Below are 22,702 nucleotides of genomic sequence, written 5' to 3' on the forward strand. Positions count from 1 at the left end.
TCTCTCTCTCTCTCTCTCTCTCTCTCTCTCTCTCTCTCTCTCTCTCTCTCTCTCTCAGTGCTATAGAACCCAGGCTGGCCTGAACTTGCAGCAATCCTCCTGCTTCAGCCTGCACAGTGCTGGAACTGCAGGCATGTACCACCACATCTGGCTCCTTTCTCTGGTCTTCCCTTCACAGACGAAGAAATAGACACAGAAAGGACTGGTGACCAGCCTCAAGGCTAAAAAGTGGTGACAGAAAGCTTTAAATCCAGGCTGCAGGCTTTCTGAGGCTGCATTTGACCTGAACCCACAACCAGACTCAGCCCATCGCTCCCCAAACCCCTGACCTCCCCTCATTCCCTCCCCATTAGTGGCTGTGCTCAACAGCAGCCCCAATGTACCTGTCCTGGCTCTCTGACATAGCTCCTTCTCATCCAGAGGCTCATACCCAGCCCCTGGTCTCTGGCCCAGCACCCTGCCAGTTCACCCCAGACACCTCCTGGTGCCCACCCAACCCACCCCTGACCACCCTGCACTCGTGCCCAGTGTCCTCACCTGAGCCACCTCTGTGGGTCCAGGAGCCGTGGTCCCCAGTGGCAGAGTGCTCCTCTCAGGGACATCGGGCTCCTGAGTGGTGACTGGCCAAGGAAGGGCTCGTGGCCGAGAGGTAGCTGTGTTGACCAGCCTAGGTGTTGGGGCCTCTGTGTCCAAGGAAGCCACGGTAGTGGGTGGCGAGGGTACTGCTGGGGTGGTGGCCCGGGCTGTGGCAGCCGTGGTCAGTGGAAGAGGCAGCAGCCCCTGTAGGCCGGTGGTCCTTACAACAGCAGTAGTGGCTGTGGCAGGGGGTGCCACAGGGGTGCTGGGGACTGTGGTGGCTGCTGTGGCAGGTGCTGTTGCCACAGTAGGGGTCCCTGTAGTGGTGGTTGTGGTGGTGGAGATGGTGGTGGCTCTCTGACTGGGCTCTTCCAGGACCTCTGTTACCTCTGTTACCAGTGGGGGACTGGTGACTGGTTCGGGGCTGGGGTGCTCAGAAGGAGGCTCCTCAAATGGGGTGCCCACAGGCTGGATATCCGACGTGGGCAACACGGCAGGCACGGTGGGAGCAGCTAGGGCCATGTCAGGGACGAATCGCATGGCTGTCTCAAGACCCGACTCCTGCTCAAAGTCTGGGAGGGTGGGAAGATGGAGAGAGCTGGGGAGTAGGTGCTTTTCAGCCAGACCTGCAAGCAGGCATTGACTTCCCAACAGGGCACCACACTTCTCTGCCCAATTTTCACAGAAAGATAGGGCAAGGAGGAGAGTTGGTCAGGCAAGCTAGCTATTCCCCAATGTGGTGTCTCCTTCAGGGGGCCACTGCTTCCAGGCAGCCTGCCCTGATTCTGCCAGCCCACCCTATCTGGCGCATCTACCAGGTTGAGTTCTAGCAGCATCGACTAAAGCCTCTGGCTAGAAATCCCACTTGGGGTTGCTGGGAGATGAAGCTTGGCCTCTTGGGAGGGGCAAGACACAAGGGCATGCTTAGCATGAACTCAAGGCAGTAGGGACCCTGAGCCTCTCACCTCCAGGACATAGGCAGAGACCAGAGAGGAAGAACTTCCTATAGGCCACTGCTCAGGCCACACAGATGACTTAGGGTAGATTAAAGAAGGAACATGGAGGGGAAGACGTAAGAGAACCAGGAGGGTGGAGAGAGGCCAAGGACAGCCAGAGCCACTTGAGGCTAAGCAGGCAGAGGGGCTGGGAGCAGAGACGCAACACTTTAAGGAAGGACTTCTATCCAGGTTGGGAGGAAGAGGCTTAAAGCATCAGCTGGAAGGAGTAGAGGAAGAGCTGGGGCAGCCAGCTCGGAAGCATAAGCCTAGGACTGTACTATCACACACTCGTCCCCTCGTGGGCCCATCTCAGAACCCTCTCTCAGTTACATCTCCAGGACCAAATTGACTTCCTGTACCCCCAAGGCTCCTGAGAGGAAGGGGAAGCCATCAAAAGGTAGGAATATAGGAGCTGCAAGAGGCCAGAGGTCATGCAACTGTCCAACCACAGGCGAGGTGCCTAACCTCACCCTTCCCTGCTTGACCCACAGCCTCTGGCCTCTCCCAAGACAGGTGCAACCCAGCACCAGGTCCCTGAAACCCTTCTGCAGTCCTGCCTTCACCCTGCCCTTGGCCAAAGGGGTCACCAGATCTAGGGTGGACCAATCAAATCATTCCTACCAAGGACTTCCCATGGCCCCTGAGAGGTGGCAGCTGACTCCTCCCACATGGTTGGTGCAGAACTAGAAACACTTAGGTACTGAGTGCCTATGTTTCCCTAACAGGCCATGGGGCAGGAGCCATAGAGCTGGAGACAGATCCAGGCTGAACACAGAGACATGGAGACAAGAGTTCTGGGCTCTGGGTTCTTCCCTAGCCTATCCCCTCTTGGGAGGAGGCTCTGCCCTCCTCCTTCTCCAGGTCCTGACCTCTGTTCAGGACTCACCCAAGTGGCCTGAGAGGGCTCCCAAGATGGTAGTAGTGCAGACAGGCAGTGAGACCTGGGGAATACTTACAGCCCGAGCCTGACCCCGAGTAGAGGTCATCTAGTTCATCGTCTGGGAAGGAGTCGTCATCCCCAGAGCCCTCAAGGTCCACAGGCCTCTCGAAGTTCTCATTGCGCCAGCGCTGAGTCTAAGAAAGAGAGAGACCCACAGGGCTAGGCACCCAAGGCAGGAACCCGAACAGGCACAGATGACGTGTTCAGCAGAACAGCAGACGTGTTTGTGGCAGAGTGACACCCATGTATGCTACAGAGAGCTGGATGTTGGCAGATGGCTGCTTGTCACAAACTCAAGGCTATGGTAACAGTCCCCTCTCCGACCTGCCAGCTACTACCGGCAACCTCTGGCTGCCCCCTTCAGCAACCAGAACCCCTACATGGGTTCAAATCATGCGATGCTGAATTAGAATCCCAGACCAACCGCTTGCTAATAGGCAAATTGTTTAATCCCTTTGCACTTCAGTATAGGCATTTTGGAAGCAAAATGCAGTGGCCTTACAAAGCACAGTGCCATGGTCCTGCCCCCAGAGCTTTCAGGGGAAAGGAGGTGCGCCCCCAGGGCTAGGGTTTGAATCATACGGCATCTGCATCTTACAAATGAAATCAAGACAGAAAGGCACCCTAGAAAAGGCACCCAATAATGAAAGGCCCTGAGGTTAGTCAATGCAGCTGGCACCCTTGGGCTAATCCTGCTCACTCTACAGCTTCACCCAGCACCCCATCCCCATCTCTTTCAATCACTCTGGTCCCTCTGCCTATAATTCCCTTCCAATTTCCTGCCAACTCACACTACCCAGAGTCACTTTGTTTGAAAAGTCACCCTACTGCAAGCATTCCTTACTCCCAAATCACACCTGACGCTCCTCATGAGCAAGGTCTGCCGTGCCCATCTCCCATAAATAAGAAGCTCTCTGAGGCAGGACTAGCCCATCTAGCAAGGTGCCTGGCACTGAGCAGGCTTTGGGAGATCTGTAAGGATGGAGTTGGAGTTAGGAGACACATATAATTCATGGGTAGCACAGGGACAGGGTGGCTGGAAGTGAGGCTGAGAAGTCAGCGGGCTGATCACAGTGTCCAGCCAGTGACTTACTCTTATAAATCAATCACTTTGTGGACTGATGGCCCATCAGAATATCATCAAAGCTGATCCCAGGGGTTCAGTGGGTTTCAGGCACTACACTGTGGCTGACAGTGGGGAGCCATGGAAGGTGTGTGCATGGGAGAGGAACCAGACTGGCACTGCGTTTTGCCCTCAGCCTGCCACATTCCTGCCACTCACAGGCCCTTCTGCAGTTCATGCAGAGCCAGAAAGGGGATTTCAGTCCTGGCTTCCTGCCCACAGCCACCAGTGCCTGCTCCAAAGCCCCAGCTAGCCCAGTCAGGGCAGGGAGCCAGGACATACCCCTCACAAACACACACACACACACACACACACACACACGTCTGGAAGTAATGAATTAATCAGTATTTACTTTCTACCAGTGAGTCATGGGGTGGAACAATTAGTGTAATTGCTCCCGTGACTAATTGCTGGGTCTTCCTCCTCTGTAGATATCCCAGGAGCTCAGATCAGCCATCATCCAGCTTTCGCCGGCTCCCATCTCTGCCCAGAGCATACCCCCAGACTGTGGGAGCCATGTGCCTCCATAGACTGGAGTCTCTTGGGAGCTTTTGGCTCCTGTTCCCCCAGTTGCTCAGCAGGCAACCTGACATCGCACAGCAAGGTGGGGACTGAGAAGGAACCACTGTCTTTCCCTCCTTCAATGCAGGCCAGGGAGTGCTGGGAAGAGACATTCTAAGAGGTCTGTCCTGGGACATCCCCCCCAAAACAGGAGGGAACAGGGGAGACAAATGTGTACCCCTTGAGATTCCTCAGTAGCCAATATGACACCAACACTCTGTTCAGAAAGGCCTTGCACAAACCCAGTCCCAAAGCCACAGAGACCTGCAAGTGTCACAGCCAGACGCACAAATGCACCAGCACACACACACACACACACACACACACACACACACACTCACACATTCACACACACACACACACACACAACCCTAGAGGCAGCCTTTGAAGGCAGCATGCTGGCATGCCTTTGGGGGCACAGGCATCAACAGGAGTTGGGGACTCTGTGCAGCTTTGAGCTAGGAAATGAGCTTCTAGCCGCCCATGAACCCATGAGCCTCCACTCAGGTAGCACTCACCTAAATACTATTCATCCCACCTTTGTAGCCATCGGCATGACAACGGTTACCATGACAACCATCTCCTCCCCGCTAAGGAGGAGCTGCAGCTCCCCACCGAGTTGGAGGGGGGCGGTGCAGGAAAGGGAGATGGTCGAGGATCAGAGGACAGCAAGGAGGGGGAGGGGGACCTGAATGGAGAAGGGAGGCCAAAGGGGGTGGGGCAGGAGAGAGGAGATTGGGAAAGGAGTCAGAGAATCCTCACATCTCAATCTAGCCTCACACTCATCAGATTCCTGGGGAGAAGTAACCTTAGTGACTTCCCAAAGCTGCCTCCATCAGATCTCCTTCCCCTGGAGTGAGTCACCTTGAGGTCACCCTGGAGGCTTGGGGGACACCTGGCACCTGAGGAGGGCAATACTCACAGGAACTCTAGGGATGCTGGTAGCTCAGCTCCCAGGGGACAGCAGGAGGGATGGAGGGGAGGTGGCAGCCCGAGAGGCTAAGGGGGTGGGGGAGTTCTGTAAGACTGAGAAGGAGGACCACCCCTCAGTGACCTCTGCCTTTGCCTGACTTCATGCATAATGACTACAGTTGTTCATGTCACCCTCTTAAAGAATAGAGTCCAAGTGCCCTGGACCATGCTGGCCTCTACCTGACCCTCCTTGTGGCCCTCCACAGAGGCAGACCCCAGCTTCCTGCACAGGAGTTACGCACAGGCATCTATGCCCCAGCATACACGCACAGTGACTGAAAGGAGACATGGTCCAATGTGAACATACACAAACTGCACACCATAGCACACGCATGCATACACATCCATGTGTACATACACCCCAGCACACACATGCACACATATACACATATACACACACCCTACCACCACTCCCATGTACACGCCCCTTTACACACACACTTTAGCACACATACCCATGCATACACACTCCCCAGTACATACACCCCAGCACACACATCCATATACACATGTACACATACCAGAACATACACACACATGTGCACACATATCTTAACACACATACCTCAGAACACATACATGCATACACACACATTCACACACACACCCAGCAGACACACAACCCAATGGACACACACACACACACACTATACACAGTTAAGGGCAGCATGGACAGAATCCAACACACATGCTCAGTAGAGCTTACTGGGATGCACTTGTGTATCTAGCACACCCTTACTGCACACACACCCGAAGGAACTCATGAACACAGGAGTCACCCCGTCCCCACTTACCCCCAATGCTCATTCCACACAAACCCCCTCAGGACCACACTCAAGAGCTTGTTTCCCAGGACTGATTCAACCTCCAATATGCACACACACACACACACACACACACACACACACACTCACTAGACTTCCCAGCACACTTATGTATTGTATTAGATAATACATTTGAACACACGCCTCACAGCCACCACACCCCAGCCCAGCCCACACATAAGGGGAAATACCGCCACTCCCACATGTTTCCTGTCATGGCCACATCAAGGAGGACAGCCAGTGGAAGTTCCTCCACATGACCACATTGCCATAACCCCCAGGGGTTATTACCCACAGTCCACAGACAGCAAAGTCGACCTATAATCAGGAGTCCCTCGCTCTGAGTACTCCAGGCCACTCAGCTCCAATGCTCAACCAGGGTCCAGGGTTTCTACATCTGGGCCCCATTTGCCCCATCTGACACCAGCTCCATGACACCCACCCCAACATCCAGCACCTACCTGTGCTTCCAGCCCCATGCACATCCCCCAGCTCAGTCTGAGTGACTGAATGGGTACCTACCTGACAGCACATACCCTCCCCATGGCACCCCAGGCCCCTTGTTCCTGCAGCAGGCCTCTCCACACTCACATTCACAAGAACACACCCTCCTAGGGAACATACATGATCTGGTGCGATGGTCCTCCAGCCCCTCTTGCCCCTCAGAGGTACCTCAAGCTCCTGCCTAGGGAACCAGGCCCCAGCTTAAGCAGCCATCCCCCAGCCAGCAGTCACAGGCTCCTCTCCACAGCTGCCCAGTGCCTGGGCAGAGCTCTCCTCTTTCAGGCAGCCCCATCTCCCTGGATTCCTCAACCAGGGCTGGGCTGGGTGAGGTCTCATGTCAGATATGTCAGTCCGTGGCCACTAGAGTATTCACGAGGGAGGGGTATGTTCAGGAGAGCCAAGTCACCTCCTTCCCTTAGCCCCCTCCTAGTCACCTAAGAGGCCTGAAGTCAGAATCTTCCAGAGTGAAGGGCAGTGCAGAAGCCAGTTCCCCAGTTCCTCATCTCAGACCTGTTGAGAAATAGCCAAGACCAGGCAAGCTGCAGGCAGAACCTGAGGTAAGAAAAACACTGCCATGACGATTGCTGGTTATGCTGTCTCCACATGAGGTGACTAAGGCCTCAGGCTCCTCCTGGGGGAGACAGATATAGAGGAAACTGTCAATGCCTAGAGTGGTGGGGTGGCATTGCCCAATTCACACGGAGTCAAAGACAGAGGCTGGAGGAAGAGAAAGAAAGGGCGTGGCAGGGAAGCACTCAGACGCATAAATTGGGTCAGCCGCCAGGGGGCCGGGAGCCCAGCACTCTGCCCTGCTAATCATGCTGCAAAAACTAGAACAAAATCAAGTGTAATTAGTTCTGCCCCAGCTTCCTTCCCCTAATTAGCCAGACTGTCCTGGTGACCAGAGACAATATGAGTCAGACTAGGAGCCCAGCTTTTGGTTCAAACAGTCTTGGGTTCAAGTCAAGCTCTAATTTACTTGCTGGGTAACTTTAGGCAAGTGGTATAACCTCCCTAAACCTATGTTTAGTCAACTGGGGACAATGATAATTCACACTTTGTAGAGCTATTATGAGAATCTGGTGAGACAGCACACAGAAGGGTCTGCCGCTGTTGGGTCTGGCTCATCTTTTGCTGGTATTCCCATGGTGCACACTTCCCACACCACACCTCAACTTTAAGGCTAAACTAGGCCTGAGAGATCATGGTGTTCGAGTGCCTCTCTTTTTTTTTTTTTTTTTTTTGGTCTTTTTGAGGGTCTCCCTGTAGCCACAGCTGGCCTGGAACTCACTATGTAAACTAGGCTAGCCTTGAACTCACAGAGATCCACCTGCCTCTGCCTCCCTAGTGCTGGGATTAAAGGTGAAGTCCATCACACCCAGCTTCAGATCCCACTCTTAACAGGACACAAAGGGAAGTGACCATTAGAGCCAGCAAACAGCTCTCAGAGAGGGAAAGCAATATATTCAAAAGCACACAGCGAAGATGGCTGGCTCCAGAAGAAGGCTTAGCGAAGGAGGGGGTCTCAGCAGAGCCCCAGGGTCCCTATGGTCTCGGTCCCCAAAGGCCTTCAGCCCTGTGAGAACTTGGTGCCCCTTCCGCTTACCAGCTCCACCAGGGAGACCCAGAGGCTCTCTGCAGGAATGTGAACTGAAGCCAGGCTTCAGGCAGCAGGACAGCCAGAGGGCAACACAATAACTGCAGGGACTCCTGGGTTCCCACTCCCTCTAGACACAGCTGCCCTGGCTTGGGGGTGAAAGGGTCAGGAGGATCACACCTGCCAAGAGATCAGCAGAGCCTCCCTCCATCACCTTCCCCATCACCTCAGTCTCCTATGCCCTGGAATCCCTATCTCTACAGCATCACTGATCCCCACCCCAGGCCAATAGTGAGCAAGTGTACCCGCACTTCCAAGTCTGCTTCTCTGCCCCCCTTTGTAAAGTGGAAACCCTTGAGCATTTTACAAGCCTAAAGGCCTTTCTAAGCCAGACCATCCCCCTATTAGAACTCAGGCATCAGGAACCAGAGCCCCAGGGCAATGTTTTATATATATGGAGATTGGAAGGAGCCTACACAGCCAACAACAGGGTACTGTTAATACATGAGGGTACAACCTTACCACGGAATAGTATGTAACTGTCAACAACTGTGTCTTCACAACCTTTGCTTGCCTAGTTAGGTCCCTAAATGGCCTTAGTGCAACCCAGAAGCACTTTTTAAAAACTTGTTCTGAAGACTATTCCAGAGTGAGGGACAGCAGGGTTGCTGAGGGGACGACTGGATACTGCTGACCCTCAATGCCTGTGTGGCACTGCACAGACACCAACTCTTCCAGGTGAAACAAAAGTAACATGACTCCTCTGGGGAACCATATCAGAGGCTGGGATGTGCATGTCAGCCACAACTTGGGAAATGTTGGTAGTTAATACTATCACCATCAAGGTCCAAAGGGAGGCTACTAAACACGGGTGAAGTTGGCCCGGCCTCACTTTACCCACCACCAAAGTAACTCTTACATGCCAAGTTTCAGAGAGGCCACAGAGGCTGGTGGACTGCCTGGGGCTGTGTGGTTTTCCAGTGGTCCACACAGCACCCACCCTGTCTCCTGTGTTTGGATGGAGAAGGGTGGCCAGCCCCGGAAGGCCCAGGCAGCTCTTCTGCCCTGACTGGGACCCCTCTATCATCACCCCATTCCATCCCAGCCACCTGCCCTTGTGTGTCACCCTCAAGACCACCGTGACACCCTGCTCCTTGAGTCCCAGCTCCAAGTTGATGCCAAGCAGGACTACTCATGGAGGCCCCACCCTCAGATTATCTGCCCTGTGCTTCACGTAGCTCCTCTCCTCAGCCCTCAGTCAGCCCTGCTGGGCCCACTCTGCCATGCTGGGTCACAGGCTCTGCTCATCCTATTTATAGATGAAGACACTGAGGTTGCTGGCCACCAGTATAACCCAGCAAGATTCTGACCCAGGACAAATCCTGTTCCCAGGGAACGTCTGACCCCCTAAGAGTACACCTAGGCCAGAGGCCATGTTGTGACACATCCCCCTGGGCATTATTCTGCAAGACATCTGGATCATCCTATCTTCACCAGGGAGCACTCACCATGGATCAGTCTCTTCAGATGTACAAAGCCTCATTTCTCTTCAAAAATGCCTTCCTGGTGAGGGCTTATCTTCATTTCACACATGAGAACCAATGTTCAGAGAAGTGAAGCAAAGAGCTCAAGGTCACACAGCAATGGATCTTAGGATAGGATATGAAACCAGCATTAGCTGGGTCCCAGGATATTTGGACTGTAGAGCTGCCTACGCGAGTCACCCCCCTCCAGAGCCTTGAGGGTGGGGCAAGTGTCAGAGACGACCCACTCCCTGCCCAGTACCCTACAGAGGGTGGAGGACAAGGGGTGTGAGTGACAGATGGCCCAGCACAGGTGAGCAGCCCTACCTACCACCCAGGACACACCAGCAGACATCTCTGGAGCTGTGTGTCTCCAGGCTCCACAGCCCTCTTTGGCAACCAGTCTGGGGCCCATGAATCTGCAATTGGGTATTCCAGACCTGGCTTCTAGATTCCAAAACAGCTATGCAAATTACAAGCAAAAACATGCAGGTCGCCAGACTTCCCCTACCTTGCTTGGGGTTGATGATCCCCAACACATCAAGATGCCAGCTGGGCTATGCTCAGCAGCCAGGAGGCTTTAGGAGGTACCTGACCACACCAGCATCCCTGCTCAAAGCCTCACCTCCGATCACCAGCTCTGTCTGAATGAGCCCAAGTACCCCACTGCTAGCAGTCTCTGCTGTTCCTCACCCTGCCCAAAGTGCCTGTGTTTGTTCATTTCCTCATGCACTGCCCACCTCTGCCACCAGCTCCTGGGCAGTGCCTAGGTCTATGAGGTTACTTCTCTGCCCCCAGGATATTTGTTGGCCTGTTGGTATTGACTCAGTAGCCACTGTGGGTGAGGTCATCACCTCCTGCCCTTCATGCCATCCAGGGTCAGTCTGTGCCCTCCTTGTAGCCTCTGTCTACAAGGGTGTAAAACTAGGGCACAGGGCAGTCTGGAGGACTCTAGCGGGCCCTGGACCAGGACGGGAAAGAGCTGGCCAGCCCAGCAGGCTCCAGTAGTGTCTATGCAAATAATATGCAAAATGGCAGACCCTCCCGCAGGCTGCCAGGAGGCCTCCAGTTCTGGCCACTTCCCCACAGGCCTAGGCTAGGGGTGGGCAGCACTTGCAGAGTCCCCTGGGCACCAGGCCCACCACTGCAAACACAAAGTATGGGAGCCAAGGGGACAGAAACCTCAGAACCACATCTGGGTCTATAGCTCAAGAACTGGCATTGGGGGAAAAGGGGTTTTCATCTGACCTTGGAGACTTCCTGAGACTAGGTGAGGGGTCACTGATGGTTGCCCCCAGAGCAGACCCAGCCTTCCTATGCCACCTTCCTTGGACACACAGCAGGCCCCACCCTGAACACACACACCACACACACTCACACCTAAATGTGTCTGTGGCCTGCATGCAGGCGTGGGTCTCGCCTCAGCCTCTGGCAGTGGCTGCTTCCTCACTAAGGTTCTGCTGAGATTAACCACCCATGTGAGCTCACTTGGTGGAGCCTCAGCTTCCATCCCTCCCAGAGCTTCCCCATGGCTGCAGGGCTACTCCATTTCAAGGGAAAAACAGGCCAAACTCCAATGCTCTGAGCAGCAGAGGCCTCAGGGGTCACTATCCCATGTCCAGGTGGAAACTGAGGAACATAAAAGGACTCAAACAAAACACCAGAGGAAGCCCACAACTGGCAGGACCCAGAGGCCTGCCCAGGGCTACACAGGGCTGACTTGCCTCTGGTCACTTCTAGCCTGAGTCCTGGGAGACACATGGGTCATTCAAATGATCAAGGACTCAAGCCAGATCAAACAGGATCCAGATCCCAGCATTGGCCTTCCTTTGCAGTGCTGTACAACTCTGGGTGGAAACCTGTCTCTCCGAGCCTTAGTCTCTTTATTTATGTGGACTCAACAATAGCACTGGCCTGGGGGTGGAGGGATCCAATTGAGATCCCAACAAGAACCTCACTTCTCAGCAAACTGCACACCTGAGCCTCGGTCTACCCTTCTGCAAACCATGGCACAGTGCAGAAGGCAATGAGAACAGAAGCAGAGGTTCCTGGGTACAGCAGGCAGTGGGCAGGTCTCTCCCTCTCTCCCCTGTTCTCAGGCACTGATTCTGCTACCCCAGCTTGCCTGACAATACACCAGGCCTTCTAAACAGCCCCTGAAGGAACAGGCTCCTGCTCAATGTCACTTTGCCTTGTGCACTGTCTCATCCCATAGATAGGGATGCAGGGGTCAGAAGTCAGATGACAAACGGTTAGCAAAACTGACAAGAAAGAGGACCTCAGGCCTCTACCCATGGGATATCAAACAGCAGCGCCAGTTTTAAAAAGCAGGTAGTAGATCTTCAAAATGTGAAACACAGAGTTCCCATATGACTCAGTCACTGTACTGTTTTCTGTTTTCAGGAGCTGGCAAGGTGGCTCAGTGGGTAAAAGTGTTTGCTGTCAAGACTGACAACTTGAGTTTGCTCCCTGGCCCCACATGGTGGAAGGAGAGAATCGACTTCCATTAGCTGTCCTCTGATCTCCATATGAGTACTGTGATACATACACAGACATACACACACTAATAATAATAATAAATAAATAAATGTAATAAAGGAGAGAAAAGCAGTATTAACCATAAACTACAATAGCCAGAAGTTTAAACCAGTCAAATATATCCATTATCTGGTGCGTGGATAAATAAAATGGGGAGGGGAGCGGTCATTCACGCAGTGGAATATTGCTCAGTAGTAAAAGTCACAAATACAACATTACACTCCAACCTGAGTGAGCCTTGCAGGCATTGCACTAAGGGACAGAGATCAGTCCCGTGGACCCCACACTGCATGTCCCCCCAGAAGGAAATATTGGGCACAGCAGCTCACTGACAGCACACTGACTCCTAGGACTGAGTGGCTGGATGTACAGGGAACACTGAGGATGGCACAGGGTCACTTTTCAAAATGATAAAAATGTTCTGAAATAACTGAGTATGATGCCACATGTCTGTAATCTCAGCACTCACGGGTGGAGTCAGGAGGATCAGAAGTTCAAGGTCATCCTCAGTTACATAGCAAGTTTGAGGCCGGCCTAGAATACATGGGATTTTGTCTCAAAAAACAAAATTTTCAGGGCTAGAGAGATGGCTCAGCAGTTGAGAGCACTGGCTGCTCTTGCAGAGGACCCAGGTTCAATTCCCAGCACCCACATGATGCCTAACGACTGCCTGTAACTCCAGTTCTAGGGGAACCAACAAAACATCCTCTTCTGACCTCCACAGGCATTACACGACACAGGCGCACTTACATACATGCAGGCAATACACTCATATACATAAAATAAAAATACTAAAATACTTTTTAAAAAACCAAAATCTTCTAAAACTGGATATGGTCACACCACTCTGGAAGAATATTAGAAAACCCTGAATTACAGCATTGGCCATTCCCTGCTCAAGACTCCCAATGGGTACATGGAACCTCGGCAATGTGATCCCTTTGGGTACCATGTGATTCTCCAGGTGCCCTGCTGCTATGCGGGGCTAGCTCATCTTCCCATGTCTTACACCTGGTGCCTCATATATACCTCATGGCCCTGGGGCCACTACTAAATAGAACAAGGGTCACTGGGACCCCAGCCCTGTGATGTAGCGATGACCCATCTGATAGCTGGAGGATGCTTTGCCTCCGGGTGAGAGATTCTGCATGACAGCCCAGGATTTAATCATGCTATTCAGGATCCAAGTTTAAGCATTATGAACTGTTCATTTCTGGAATTTTCTATTTAATATTATGGAGTTGAGGTTCACTGGGTATAGAGGCCAAAGTCATAGGTAAGGGCAGACACCATCTATATTTTGAATGGCATGTGAATCACATCTCAATACAGCTAATGTAAGAAAGGAAGACATGTAAAATTGAGGATCCTAGCAGACAGCCTGAGAGGGTGGGTCAGGACCTCCATCAGGGTAGCGGCTCGGAGCTCAGCAGACCGCCAGAGTGCCAGGTTCTGCCCTCCCTCTGGCCTCCAACTACCAGAGGGCCTGAGAACCCAGGGGACAGCCTGACAGCCACCAGATCCTGCCTCCATGTGGTGGTCCTTTTAATAAGATGATGCTATACAGCAGTCCCTTCTGCATGAAATAACTACCATCATCACGACTTCAGCTGAGCCTGATCACTAAACATAGTCACAATTGGGCTTGTTGATGGTTGTGCTCACTCATTAAAGCAGTGCCAGGCAGGGTCACTGGACCCTCACCCGAGTATCCACCCACTCTTCCCAGCCAACTAGTCCAGCCTTGGAAGACAAAAGAAAAATGAGGAAGAACCCAATAGAGGGATGCTTTTGGAAGCCCTTGTCAAGAAACTACAATGGACTCTCATATGAACATTTGAAACTTGGCCTGTTCTGGCTTCTTTCTAGTTCCCTGTCTAGAACTTGTAATGCTAATTACTCTTGCCTTTACTTCTCCTTCACATCTCCTATTCATGATTCAAAGACTTTCTTTTCCCCTTAGAGACAAGAGTTATGCAATTTGGGAGTCTTTTAGATAGACCCACTGAAGGGGTACTCCAATTGCCTCACCCTGTGTCCCTGTTCAGCATGGAAGAAGCCAGAGCGGTCTGAGTCCCTATTCCCTACTGGCAATTTGGGTAACCCCTTCAGAGGATGGCGTGATAAGAATAGGAGGTAGGACTTGGCTAGGCAGCTAGAGTAAAAAGACCCCAAAGAAAAGTAGTCAGTTTCTTGGCTAAAGTCAAAATGTCCTTGGGCCTGTTAGCAACATACTCTGTTCCAAAGGCCAAAAATGTCAAAGGTATTTGGGAGCTTGTATCTAATCCTTAAAAGATTTTAGGGTTACCTCTCCGGGGGGGGGAATGTTGGAGGGGTGGGAGTGGGCATGGATTTGATCAAAATACCTTATATGCATGTATGAAATTCTCAATAAAGTTTTTGTAAAAGTTAAAAAAAAAAATTGAGCCCCAGAGAGGGGAAGAAACTTGCCCAGTTCACACAGCAAATTCTGGACTCAAATTCAAAACCTTCAGAGAACACTTCCTGACACCCTTGTCCCTCTTCTCCCATCTGTGGACAGGCAAACCCGTACTCTGGAGTCCTCAGGTGGGCAAGTCCCAGTCTGGTCTCTGTGAGCCTCTGTCTCTTGAAGCACCACTGGAGGGGGCAGGTGCAACTAGGGCAGGTCTTGAGGGGGACCCAGGGGACAGGGGTAGCACCCAGGGGACAGGGGTAGCTCCAGGGGACTCAGCTACCAGCTCCGTCTCTCAAGCTCAGTCCTCAGCTGCTACCCTTAGAGATCCTGGTTGCCCTAAGGAAGAGGCGCAAGGCCCTGTCCCTGCCAGGAAGGGGCTGAGGCACACTGGGGCCCCAGTGGTCAGACACAAGTGCATCTGTCCCCTATCCTTGTGGCTGTCCAGTGCAGCCTCAAGGACAGACGGCCCTATAGGCTCCAGGGTCCGCCCTCAGCCCACCTTCACTTGGCTCCCAGGCCTCTACCCAGCCAACTACAGCTGCCAAGCCCCAGGCAGTTTCCGCTTTCTGCTCCTGTCTGTCCTGAGGCCTGGCCCAGGCTCCAGCTGCCTGCCTTTGTCTGGCAGGGGCTCAATGTCCCTCAATGACAGGGTGGAGGGAGTGGGAAACCCCAGTGTACCATGTCTGCCTGCACCAGTGTGCCAAGGGCCCCAGGCATGTGTGTCCTGCCCTCCACCTTAGCCCTCAGCACAGGCTCCCACTAGGCTCAGGGTCCATCTGGGTTTCAAGGACCTTGAATGTCTTGACCACCACCCACCCTGTAGCCCAGAGACAAGGCTACCACACTCCCTCCACCAGGAACCCCTCCCTTCCCTTCCCCAGGCAAGGCTAGAAAAGGCCCCATAATATCAGCCAGGCCACCTTCTCTACATGGCCAACCCAGCCCCGGGAAAGAATGAATGAGGGGGAATGAATGGTGAATGAATAAGGTAGTAAATGAAGAGATGGATGAGGCTATGAATAAATGAATGAGAGATGAATGAATGAATAAGATGAATGAGGGTGTGAGAATGAGAGATGGATGAATGAATGAATGAATGAATGAATGAATGAAAGAGAGAGGGAGGGAATAGATGAGGGAGGGAAAATGGAAAGGAAGAAATGAGGAATGAATGAAATAAGGGTGGGAATGAATGAATGAGGGAGAGAATAAATGGGGGGTAGATGAATGAATGAGAGAATAAATGAATGAGGAGAATGAATGAATGAGGGGATGAATGAGTCCCAGATGGTCTCACCCAGAATCCAGCTTGGAGGAAATGTTAGTGACAGAGGGCCTGCACTGAAAATATGGCCACCAAGTTGGATGTCATCCAGTGGGCTGTTGCCAGGACTGTCTTGTTCGCTAAGCCTGGGATGGAGGAGGAGTAACTGTGGCCTCTGTGGTTGTGGAGAGTCCTATGACCTCAAACTAGTCACAGTTTGAGGCCACCACCATGTGCTAGACCCCCCGCCCAGGTCACATGAACCCTGATGCTTCTCCCTAAGGGAATGAAACCCACCATGTTTACAGAGGGGCTCTGGGGTCACAGGTGCCAGGTGACTGCCCAAGGTCACCCAGTTGATAAGCAAAGTCCCAAGTCCTAGACCTGGCCTAAGCCACCCTCTTGTCACACACCTCTACCTGCACAAACTTGGATGGAGCTGCGGTAGGAAGGAATGGAAGCAGGGTTCAGCCTGCACAATCTCAGGCCCTGGGTAGTGTGGGGTGTTTCCTTCCACAGCAGACCAGGCACCTCACAGCCACAGTCTGTGCCCACCCTGCACCCCAGAAGATCACCCCCATGTGTCTCATAGCTCAGCCACCCACCAGGAGACCATTCTCAGTACAGCAGCTGTGTGGCAGACCTGACCTGGCCTGCTCAGTGCCAACGCAGGCCCATTCTGACAACCAACAACTTCCCCATGCACCCCTAGAGGCTCCAGCTCAGGGTTCCCTTCCACACAGAATGACTGCCCTCATCCTAGCCCTATCCCTGCTCAAGGCTCCAAATCTGACATCTCCTGACTGGGCTTTGTGTTCCTGCTTCATCAGAGATGTTCTGTTAAGGAGCTAGGGTCCCCAGAGACCAGCATCAGAGCACCTCAGTGCAGGTAGGCAGTTAGATAAGGGGAGTCACTTCTCACCTGTAGCTGTCCCTTTTCTCAGGGACACAAAGTCACACTTTCTTCCCCCCGCCCAGTATGTTAGTACATAGGGTTTAGTAAATGACACACAGCTACCTCTCTAAAGGAACCTAAGGTTGGTTTTTTGGACAATGGGAGTGGAGTGTCGCTGGGGGGTGGGCAGCAGACAGAGCTCCAAGCACCCCCTCCACCCTTGCCTTAATCTCCCTAAGGAGGCCAGATGACCAGCTGCCCTTGGCGGGGGCTCCAGACCCCAGATTAAGAACCTGGATTAGGGACCGGCTCGTTCCCATGAACTCGTCCCTGGCAATAGTCATGTCCCTGCTGGGACGCAGTGAGGCTGGGACCCTAGAGTTCCTTCCCCTGAAGGACAAGGTCTTAGGGCTGGGAAGAACATCTCCTCTAGGCCCCTCTTCCTTCACCCTCTGCCACCAGAGGTGGAGTTTGAGGACAAAGTCATGCTGAGGGCAGTAAGTACTGACCAGGCCATGCAGTGACGAAATGTGGCCATGCTGACCCATGGGATGGGGGCTAACAGCCCTCTGGGCAAGAGGGTCCTGTGCCCCCTGAGGGCTGGGCAGTTTTTGGATTCCTTTTCTCATGTGAAGTTGGGGTAGGGAGGTGTGGGTACAATCTGAGACTCAGCCTGGAGGCTGTGGTGGCACCTGGGTGACCCTTTTCCATGTGCGGCTGTCCTCAGGTTTCTCTCAGGACTTAGGCTAGGTTGTGTGCATGTATGTGGGTGTGGGGAGTGTTGCCAGGTGTCAGACCAGATGCCTAAGGTGCTGGTGTAGTGTTGTAGCATACACTGGGGACATCAGAAGTTCCTGAAGGCTGTCCTTCCTCCTTCCCCAGCTGCCAGGGTTCACCCCCCAACAGGGTGGCTGCAGATGGAGTTTGGTGGAAGGAGTTGGGAGATGCTGTGCCAGCATTGGGAGGGTCAAATGCGCACTTAGGATTGTGCACTCACAGACTGTGGGGGTGGCTCAGTGGCTAAAGTTCTTGCTGAGCAAGTGTGAGGACCACTGTTTGGATCCCCCGCAAAAACCAGATGAGTTGGAAGCCTGCCTGTAATCCCAGCACTCAGGAGGTAGAGACGGGAACCCTGGAGAAGGCTGGCCAGACTAGCCCAAACAGTGACCTCCTAGATTCAGGGAGAAGGCACTGCCTCAATATGCAAGGTGGAGAGTGATTGAGGAAGACATTCAACTTCAGCCTTAGGCCTCTAGGTGCATGTGCACACAACTGCAAGTGCACCCCCACACGAAAACATGTATGCACATACATGCACACATAGGAATGTGTATACACTCTGAGACACAAGAGAAAGGAACCCCCCTCTCATGCCCCACTTGAGAAATAAGAACCTGTGTGCTCACACAAGCAGACTCAGACCCACATTGACATCCACACCCACCATTGATATCCTTGTGTACACATGGGGTCACATGAGAGGCCCCAATGGGTCAGGAAGAGAGGGAGGAAGAGCCTCAGGAATCAGAGCAAGAGGAGGGAGCAAGAAAGGGGAAGGAAGGAGGGAGGGAGAAGAGCAAAGGGGGATGGAGGGAGGAAGTGGGGAGGAAGGGGATACCTCCAGATAATCAAACCTGAGCCTCCAAAGCCCACAGGTGAAGCTGAAATCAAAGGCTCCCCTGGCCCCCACACCCTGCCCCCCTCAGGCAAAGCTCCTAGGCTGTGTCTCTCTGCTCACTCCCTTCTCTCAAGTGTGGGGGTTATATGAGGGGGGCCAGAGAGACAGGACAAGGTGTGAGAGAAGAGGACTAGAAATAAAACAGATTGAGGATGTGTGAAAACAGGGAAAGAAACAATGTAGCAATGTCGGAATGGGAGAAAATAAGTAGCCGATGGGAGCTGGGCAGAGAGATGATGTAATTGGGGGAGGGGGAGGAGCTGCAACAGAGTATCCAAGACAGGGCTCCCAGAGGGGAGGTAACCATGTAACCCTGTGGAAAGCCAGACAAGATGAAGCAGTGTAGCAGGATGAGGGCTTGGCAAAGACTCTTAACACTCAGGCCCCTGCCTGGGGATCTAGAAGAGGTAGGGCAGAAAGAAGACTCCCTCTGTGCTTAGCAACTGGGAAGAAGGGCCACCTGCCTGGGCTTTGGAGCATGAGTAGAAGTTCACTGGAGAGACAGCACATGGACAGACATGAAGAAGTCAATGGCATGCTCAGGGGTCCTGGGTGGAACAGCGTAGGGTATACAGGGCAAAACAAGTTTGGAGCTGTGCATTGAAGGGATGGATGTGGCTTAGATACTGGCTGTGCGAGCAACTGGGGAAGTCAGGGGAGGCTTCCTGGGAGAAGCAAATGGAACCAGTTCTGTACTCTGGACAGAACAGAGACAGGTAAAAGATGAACCTGGCATAGGGGTTGATACTCAGCTCAGCCACCAACTTCCTGTTACTCTGGGTCCCCTGAAACCACCACTCCCCTTATCCCCAAGCCTGAGATAGCTTCAGCCCATGCCAAGAGGAACAGAAAACTTGGCAGAGAAGTGGCCACATGGAATTCACGAGCCCTCTACCCTGGGTTGACCCCTGGCCTGAGTTAGCATTCAGTAGTTTCACACCCAAGTTCAGGGATCCAGCAAGACCTTGGCCTTCACTCCATCTTCTGGAGGCACCAAACCCCTCAGCTGCTCTGTTGTGGAGCATGGCTTATGTAATAGATAGAGCTCTGGAGCCAGACTACATGGGTTCAAATTCCAACTCAGCCACTAACTAGCTCTGTGACTCTGGTAAATAGCTTTACTTCTCTGTCTTTTCATTTGTGAAATCAAGACAATACCAGTGTCTTCATCATGGAGTTGAGTGAATTCTGACACAAGATACATGTCACACCCTCTGGCTTCAGGACAGAACACAAATGTCTTACTTTGCCAACAGCCCACCTTGTGAGCCACTGGGATCATCCTAGTCCATGGGGCTCTTCCACAGTGAGGCCTTAGTGGGGAGGGAGGTTCAGCTCTTCAACCCCATAATGTGCTGAGGTATGGGGCCAGGGACTGGAAAGTGGCCAGCCAGTGAAGCCACATGCTTGGCAGGGACAGGGACAGAGGGAAGTACCCCATCCCAAAGACAGATGTGCTCCCCTGCCACATGGAGCTCCTCCTCCAGTGGCACCTCCTACTCCTCTCCACTGCTTGGTCTTTGGAGCTTTTGTCCACGCTGGCTATTCCGCAGTCCCTCAAGGTCTGGAACTAAGGACACCTCCCCCACACAGCCCCCAGAGTCAAACCAATGCCTCACTGCTTTGATTCCCTCCTCCAAACTGGAGTTTTCCCAAGGTTAGGAACCGGACACAGAGGGAGCACTGATCAGACAGGGGCTGTGGCTACCAGCAGGTAAGGACAAGGAACCAGTACCAGGCTCCCCATCCAGTGTTCTTCCTCTGTGCATGAACTTGACTCGTTGCCCAGTCCCTGGGTGGCCTGGGCCTAAGTGATCACCCCGACCCCCAGGGTTAGGGAGAAAGGTGACACTCAATGTGACCCGAAAGGAAACCAACTCTCCCACCCAGGCCCAAGAGAAACCACAGACAGGACACGTGAAGGAGGGTAAGGGCCACTCAAGGTTGGGGCCTGTCCTCAATTGTAAAGATTGACAGGCCTGGGTCACCAAATCTGATAGCCCAGTGTCACATATGTGGAAGTGGAGGCTGGAAGGGAAGTTGGGCCCCTGCCTCTGGACAAGCTTCTGGAGGCATCACCTCTGAGACTGGGCAGTCTTAGAGGAAGTCAGTAAGAATAAAACGAGTCACCCTTGTCACTAACAACTGCTGAGCCAGCCCTGCCTCCCCAAATCTAATGAGCCAAGAGCCACCAGTCCTACCACAAAAGAGGAGACAGGCCAGGTGGAGACTTCTGCCCAGTCCCTGCTTCCAGTGGCAAGGCTGGGCTCACCTTGAGTTTGTGGGCTCCTGCTCCACAAACTTCAGACTCTTCTACAGTTAGCCACAGCCAAGCAGATCTACAGTTCAACCTAATACCACAGCCCTTAAGCATGGGCCTCATATGCAGTCAGTGTCCAATAAGAGACTGCTGTACCAGCCAAGCAGTCAACCTGTCAACAAGAAGCTAGACACCATGCTCAAAGTCTTGCCACTATGTGCTCTGATAGGTGGCCCATGTCCCCAGCAAGCACCTGGGTGAAAGCAGATGCCAGCCAGGCAAGTCTGCCAGGGCTCACCTTGGTTCAGGCCTCTGAGTTCTGAGTATAAGATCGGGTGACAAGGTCTCCTTGCAGGCAATGGTGAGGATGGACTGGGACAAAGCACGGTGAGCACCCAGAGGTGCCTGGAGCCTAGCAGAACCCTGTACATTCCGACCACTGTCCCTGCCATTGTCCCCGCCCAGTCTGCTTTAGTGTGTCCCCCCCGCCCCCGACAGAGGGATACCTTGATGACAGGAAGCAGGTGGGAATCAGCTACAGGCACTGTTCCCCAGAGAGGGCAGTAAGCAAGAGTCAAAGAGAAGAGGATGAATGGTACCCATGCCTGCCACACCCTGGAACAGGGGCCAGGCACAGGAACCTCCAGGTACGAAGAACAGAGACAGATGGCTCTCTTCACCTCCCAGGGGTCCCTGGCTGTCCTCAAGGCGTGAAACTAGAGGAAAGGAGGGGCTAAGGAGCCACCAGAGCCCCCCATGCTGGGGCCAGCAATCAAATTGGCAATCAACCAGCTGCAATTAGACTCACAGATTCCACTGATGCTGGTTCTAAATGACTCTTGCTCCTCCTGTCTGGGAGCTGGGGTGGGGATGGGATAGCGGTCCACCAGGCAGTAAGGGAATGGGAGAAGCTCCAGAGGATCTGATCTGGGGTGCAGCCCACCCCAGAGCAGAGTGGCACTATATCAGTGCCACATGCCCCATGAAACCTAGGCTGAGTGTGATAACAAGATCAACCACTTAGGACAGGACTCCAGAGTAGGGGTGGGGTGGCTGGATGCAGGCTCCACCTCTTCCTGGCTGCATGAACTCAGCCAGGTGGCTGGGCATCTCTGAGCCTAATAGGGAATGATGTTAGTCCAGTCTCCAGAGTAATCAGGAGGCTCAATGAGATATTTAAGGCTGCAAAACGAGCCCTCATGTTTGGGCAAGACCCAGACTGACCCTATTAGGGTGCTGGCTTGGGGTGACCATCTCTGCAGGGTCTTTCTACGCAGAAATCCCTTCATAAATGTCAGCCCAGGCCTGGATGACCATGGGAACACAGCCAGGTGCTCTGGGCCAAAAAAACATGGAAAGTGCATAACACCACCCTGTCCTGGGTCTGGATACAGATAAACCAGGCTGTGCTGAGTCCCAGGCTCACAAGGAATGAGGAGTAGGCAAGTCTACCTGCCTCCAGCCTGGGCTGCAGGGAAGTAAATTCCCCTAGAAACAGAACCATGAAGCCTAGAAAGTGTTTCACCTAATCTGGCCTAAATCCAGCTAACTGCAATTGGGGATTCCAACCCAAGTTCTCCTGCTCAGGGTACTGCTTTGGGTCTTTCAAACCTGATTTCCACACTCTCCAAGGAAATCCAGACTCCAAACTCCTTTTCCCAGAGAGCAGTTCCTCCATAAGACCAAGGGGGCAGGAAAACAGCAAAAGTAAAGGCAGGTAAAAGTTAGCCTGCTGTCTGCAGGAGCAGCACACTCCCGGTTGCTCAATTGCTTCACAGTCTGACCCCCAAGGCCCTGACGTAAAGCAGAGACTGAGGTTCAGAGAAGTTAGGTGAATATGCCCAGGTCACACAGATTCCTTAGTAAGAAAGTAAGATGTGGGATTTGAACCCCACACCAGTTGGTCTCTACTCTTACTCTGTTTCAAGTTGAAGAATTGGAGAACCCTCCCACCTGGCATGGTGCACCCAGCCCTCCATCCCCAGCAGCCCCGGGGGGGGGGGGGGGCGGAG

The 22,702-nt window shown here is 53.1% G+C and overlaps 1 protein-coding gene across 1 annotated transcript in view; it reads right to left on the reverse strand.

Annotated features, from left to right (window-relative positions):
• Nucleotides 1-22,702, reverse strand: part of Sdc3 (syndecan 3) — a gene marked incomplete at its 5' end in the record, with an annotated part of 34,031 nt that overhangs the window by 6,286 nt on the left and 5,043 nt on the right. Inside the window, 2 exons of the mRNA XM_029562543.1 lie at nt 538-1,148; nt 2,531-2,648. Of these exons, the coding sequence (XP_029418403.1) occupies nt 538-1,148; nt 2,531-2,648 (729 nt within the window). The remainder of the gene's footprint in view (nt 1-537; nt 1,149-2,530; nt 2,649-22,702) is intronic.

This window comes from Nannospalax galili, unplaced genomic scaffold (genome assembly GCF_000622305.1).
Source record: "Nannospalax galili isolate Female #2095 unplaced genomic scaffold, S.galili_v1.0 scaffold2895, whole genome shotgun sequence".
In the NCBI taxonomy this organism is placed as follows: domain Eukaryota; kingdom Metazoa; phylum Chordata; class Mammalia; order Rodentia; family Spalacidae; genus Nannospalax; species Nannospalax galili.